This window comes from Emys orbicularis, chromosome 1 (assembly GCF_028017835.1).
Source record: "Emys orbicularis isolate rEmyOrb1 chromosome 1, rEmyOrb1.hap1, whole genome shotgun sequence".
NCBI classification, from domain to species: domain Eukaryota; kingdom Metazoa; phylum Chordata; order Testudines; family Emydidae; genus Emys; species Emys orbicularis.
Genome location: NC_088683.1, coordinates 367,345,336 through 367,351,335, shown reverse-complemented (window position 1 = coordinate 367,351,335; position 6,000 = coordinate 367,345,336). Strand labels below are relative to the sequence as shown.

Genomic DNA, 6,000 nt, shown 5'->3' with positions numbered 1-6,000 from the left:
AGGGTTGGCAGGTCTTTCAAACAAAAACCAGTGAATGATGGTGTTAAAAGGAGCCCAAAACGTACGTAGTGTAAAAACCATAATAACATGACAATATTATTTATTTCTAATTGCATTCAATGATGGTAGACAACATTCACATTTTATTACTGTTAATCTCTAAAAGGCAACATTTCATCCTCGCTGTCTTCCTTAGAAGTAGAATGCCTCTGCTGCTGGTCATGCATATCAGCACTGACCAGTACAATCATTTCTCTCATTGGTGCAAACTCTTCACAAAAGATTTGGTATCATTGTATATATGCCTTTACATCTTATTGCACAGTTTTGTTTTTATCAAGTTCATCTGAAAAAAAAACAGTCTTTAAGAACATAAGAACGGCCGTACTGGGTCAGACCAAAGGTCCATCTAGCCCAGTATCCTGTCTACCGACAGTGGCCAATGCCAGGTGCCCCAGAGGGAGTGAACTTAACAGGCAATGATCAAGTGATCTCTCTCCTGCCATCCATCTCCATCCTCTGACGAAAGGTAAAAGGTAGCAACAGCAGTGAAAGAGCAAACAAGCCAAGTTCACTAAAATCTTTGTCCCCAGTGGCATCCATGTGTTCGATTCCTTCAACCCAAAATTGCTCTGCTTGGTTGTTCTGAGTACGAGGCTGGTGAACCAAAGGCAAACCTCTCTACTGCTGCTCCAATTCTCCAAGGTCTCCACAAAACAATGGCAAAAATGAGATGACAGCCAGTCTAGATCGTTGAGGGATTTGTACATTTGGTGGCAATCTCTGTTTCATCTGTTTCACAAACTCTTAAGATTAAATCTCCACACCTACTTTTGACATCTTGGACAATTGGAACAGTTAGTGTGTATTTTGAAAGTTCCAACTGAAAGCAACTCTAAAATCAACTGTGAAAAGTGGTAAGTTATTTGATTCCAACTCGATGTCGTAGTTTAACACAGCAGTCTGTTACCCGGGTTTTTTCAGAACCCCCAGGAGGGGCAACCTAACTATTTCACTCCAGGCGGTATCAGGAAGAAATAAATGGGAACACAGAAATTCTGTCTGATGAAAGATTAGATGCAAGTAAGCATGCTTTTTTCTAACCCTGCAGTTTATTAGATTTAAGCATACACAGACATAAGCAATAGGTTTAGAACATCCCAGATATTTACCTAACATCTGGAATGGCATTGAGTAATTAACAGCAGGTTGTCAGTTTCTCACCTGTCAGGGAGTCAGAGTGTCAGGAAAAACTTTTCACAAGATGGCTTCAGAGAACTGCTCCAAAGTACAATGTCTTAGGTAATCTTTTATAACTTCTACAAAACACATAGGTAATAATGAACCCTACTGGATCATCACTTCTTGTAACTTTGAATAAATTTCTACTGTCACAGGCATCTACACTCAAGGTTTTCATCCACTTATCTTCTTTCATTCTCCATTATTTACTTGTCTGTCCACTCCTCCCATTCTGATTAGCAGAAACTGCCAGCGAGATTTTGACCTTGCATCTAAAAGCCTGCTTTCCAGTTAACCCTAAACTATGTGATATTGGACTAGAGGGTTGGACTATATGACCTCCTCTTCCAACCCTAATCTTCTATGATTCTATGATTCTATGTTCTCTTTTATTAATTCATAGTGGCTGAGTGCACTTCATATGTTTGCAATTGGCTTGATCACATTCTGGGGTACACAGCCTTCAATACCAGGGTAACACAGTCCAGTTCTTAAAAACACAAAGTTTCACAACTCTCACCAATAAGCTCTAGTAGAATGGCCTCAATTCCTGCAGCAGCTTTCCTGTATTAGCACTTTCCAATGGAAACATTTGGTTTATACTCCAGACTTCCTGAAGGAAAAAAAATCAGGTAAATTTTATTCACTGGATCACTGTACATATGATAAATAAGTTCAGCATTGTAGTTGCTTTCTTTGTCTTTGTCTTTCAGAAAGTGTAGCTTTAGTTCATCGAACTGATCAAGAACCCCGTTCATACAGGGACTAATGGAAAGCCACTTTACATCTGAAAGCTGCCGTATATTCTAGTAGTCTAGGAGTTATGGAAAAGCTGAGTGAGAGGCTGTGTGGCGTTGGGGGCTGATGGGTGACAATGAAAGGAGATGGTGAGAGAGGGGGAACTCAGCAATGAAGAGAGCAGTGCTTGGAGATGGAGTGATAACTGTTTAGGTGTGAGGAACTTCTCAGACGGTGAACTTCCACAATGCTGAGCTCAGCCAAACTGGGACAGAGCACCCTTGATTAATGAGGAGATGTACTTTCTCCCTCTTGTCACACAGGTTTAAAATCAGTGGCCCCAGGTGATCACATTCTGCACATGTATTTGCCCACTTTGTCACGAAGTTCTTTGGTATAAACCCCATAAACGATTGGGTTGAGCATGGGGGGAGTGACGAAATAGAGGTTGGCCATGATGATGTGAATGTGGGGAGCGATGCCCTGACTGAACCGGTGTGTCAGAATGGAGAAGAGGCCGGGAGGATAAGACATCAGTATCACAAAGATGTGGGCTGTGCAGGTGCTGAAGGCTTTCTGGTGGGCTCTCTTGGAGGAGATTCTGAGGAGGGCCCTGATGATCAAACCATAGGACAGGGCAATGAGCGTCAAGTCTGACCCAATGACTACGAATGCCAACACCAAGCCGTACATCCTGTTTACTGTGATGTCCCCACATGACATCTTTGCCACAGCCATGTGGTCGCAGTACGTATGGGGAATAACGCGGTTGGAACAGAATGGCTGCCTGCTCAGGAGCAGGGGTGGGGGCAGCATGAAAATAATAGCTCTTATCAAACCCACTAGCCCTAGCTTAGCTATCCGTGCATTGGTGAGGATGGTGGCATATCTCAGAGGGTTACATATTGCAACATAGCGATCGAAGGCCATTGTGACAAGGATACCTGAGTGCATAATAGAAATTGCTTGAAAAAAGAACATTTGGGTGAGGCAGCCATCCACTATAATATCTTTCATATTGAACCAAAATATCAACAGTGTCTTCGGCATGACACAAGTAGACATGCCAATGTCTGTGAGTGCCAGCATGCAGAGCATCAGGTACATTGGCTTGTGCAGGGTCTTCTCATTCCCTACAACATACAGAACCATGAAATTTCCCAACAGGCCGATAATGTAGAACATAGCGAAAGGGATGGAAATCCAGACGTGAGCAGCTTCTAGGTCGGGAATGCCCATTAGGATAAATGTTGAAGGGCCAGAGGCGGTGAGGTTCAAAGCTGCCATGAGGTGGTCGATGTGTCCATCAGGCTCAGAAATTCTCAAGGTGCCTGTGAAGGGCGAGAAGCACAGCAGGGGCGGGTGGGGTTTACACACTTTATAACAAATAGTATGATAAGTATTTTATACTTATTAATAATCAAGAAAGGGGTTGAGCAGTGAGGTGGCAACATTTACACATGGCACCAGATTATGTAGGTCATAGTCAAGTCCAGAGAAGTCCTCAGATGGAGCTAACCAAGCCAGGTGAATGGGCAGCATGATGGCAGATGAACTTAGATGTCAATAACTTCAGTGTGTATGCCCATTGGAGGGAAAAGCTTGAACTCCTGAAACACATAACAAGGTTCAAATTAACTTATGAACTCAGGACAGGGACCTCGGCATCATGGTACACAGCTCTGGGAAACCCTGCACACAGTGCAAGCACGGACAGGAACTAAGCAAAACATTGGTTTCCAGGAGGAATGGGATGAGGGAATCATATAAAAATACAATGCCATGAGATCAGTCAGTCAATGTTTCACCCTCCTCTGGACTCCTCCATGTAGTACTGGGCACCCTTCCCACACAGGATATTGCAGAACTACAGTGGTTCAGGCAAGTGCAACGAGAATGATCCAGGGACCGGTGAAACTCTCACACAGAGAGAGGTTTAAAAGACTGGGATTCTTACCTTTCAAAAGAAATGAATTAGAGGGGACATGAGAAAAAGTCTATAAAATACTGAGTGGTAGAGAGTAGATGGAGAATGTGTTCTCTCATAACACAAAATGAAGAAGACATTGAATTAAACTGAAATACGGCAAATTCAAAACAGATAAAAAATAATGCTTTCTTCAGTCAATACCTAATTAGACTGAGGAACTCATTGTCACAAGAGGTTGTTGAGGCCATGACCTAAGCAAAGATCAGGAATGTTTTGGGCATTTACATGGAAGGTAAGACTATCCATTTACAATAGTTACAGCTAAATAAAGATTATGGTTTGCCTATACACCCACGTGTTTCAGGGCACAAGCCAATTTCTAGGTGTTAGGCATTAGGGTGAAACCCTCAGGATGGTTAGGTCATTCCACCTTTTCACCTACTGGTGAGTTTCTTACACCTTCTTCTGCAGCACCTGGGCTGTCACTGTCACAGAGAGTGGACTAGATGGACCGTAGGTTTGATCCACGATGCAATAGCTATGTTGGAAAGGAGCCAAGTTTTCCCAATGGAAACAGACATTATCAAGCTGAGTTATGACTTTGTGCTCAACAGAATGGGCATGAAGGGCACAATGGTCTTGGTATTTAGGGCTACAGCCTTACCCCTCTTTTACTTCCCTTGTTTTTTTGGTGAGACACTTTCTTTCAGGCAGCCAGTTTTGCCTGAGACATAAATTACAGGTGTTAACTGACAAATGTAAGCAGAAATATGTGTCAGCAACTCAGCTGCTAACCCATTTCATGCCTGAATATCGATGAAGTTTGCAACTGACACGAAAATTGGGGGATCGTAAATAATGAAGAGGACAGGTCACTGATTTAGAGCAATCTGGATTGGTTGATAAACTGGGTTGAAGCAAACAATGTGTGTTCTACTATAGCCATGTAGATATCTACATCTAGGAACAAAGAATGCAGGCAATGCTTACAGGATGGAGGACTCTTGTGGGAAGTGCAATGACTCTGGACATGATTTTGGGGGTGTGAAGGGGAATTTCAGGAGAGGTAGATAAGTTATTTTACCTCTGTCTTTGGCACTGGTATGACTGCTCTGTGTCCAGTTCTGGTGTCCGTAATTAAAGTTGGATGTTGATACGTTCAAGAGGGCTCAGAGAAGAGTCACAAGAATTAGTAAAAGATTAGAAAACTTGCCTTATAGTGATAGACTCAAAAAGCTTATTCTCTTTATTTTAACAAAGCTGGTTAAGGGGTGACTTGATAACAGTCTGTAAGTAACTACATGGGGAACCAATATTTAATAACAGGCTTTTCGGCCTATCATACAGAGGTGTAACACAATCCAATAACTGGAAGATGAAGTTAAAGAAATTCTGACTGTAAATAAAGCGTACATTTTTTTTAATGGTGAGAGTATCCATTGGGACAATTTACCAAGGGTCTTGGTGGATTCTCCATCTCTGAGAAAGGTGGGATGTTTCTCTAAACGATCTGCTCTAGGACTAATTTTTGGGGAAATCTCTATCCCTTGCTCTACAAGAAGTCAGACCAGAGGATCACAATGGTCCCTTCTGGCCTGGGAATCTACAAACATGTCCCCAGGACTCAGCTGGAGCCATTTTGCCTGCAAGCTCATGCCTGAGATTACTAAAGGCATTTTTTTTCTATTCATGACTATGCTGAATTTAACCTTAAGGGTAGAAATTCTTATGTAACTGTGGAACCTTGAAAGCATTATTCTAGGTGTGTATTTCACAAGGCTGAGGGATCCCATGAGGTACTGCATGGATGAACATTTTAAGTGAGAAAAATAATGGTTTTACCCCTCGAAATCTCCACAATGAGGAATGAGTGTACAACCCTCACTATTAATGACTAAAAGAGCCGGGTAACAAATGGTCCCAGAACATCCTCGATTTAATGTCTGTGTCCTAGTGGCCCACTGTTCCAGGCAGTTGCCAGTGGATCCTGCACATGGTAGCTGTTTTTATCTAGGCCCTCACATGTCCCAGAGTTGCCTGCTGTCATTATATAATGTGGATATTTCTCAGCTTGCAAGTTGTTCCTGTGT

The 6,000-nt window shown here is 42.4% G+C and overlaps 1 protein-coding gene across 1 annotated transcript; it reads right to left on the bottom strand.

The window, feature by feature from the left end:
- Nucleotides 1-2,328: 2,328 nt before the first annotated feature.
- LOC135873537 (olfactory receptor 52N1-like) lies at nt 2,329-3,303 on the bottom strand. The gene has a single exon (XM_065398453.1). It carries the CDS (start codon nt 3,265-3,267, stop codon nt 2,329-2,331), a length of 939 nt encoding a protein of 312 aa, XP_065254525.1. The 5' UTR covers nt 3,268-3,303.
- Between the last annotated feature and the right edge of the window lie 2,697 nt (nt 3,304-6,000).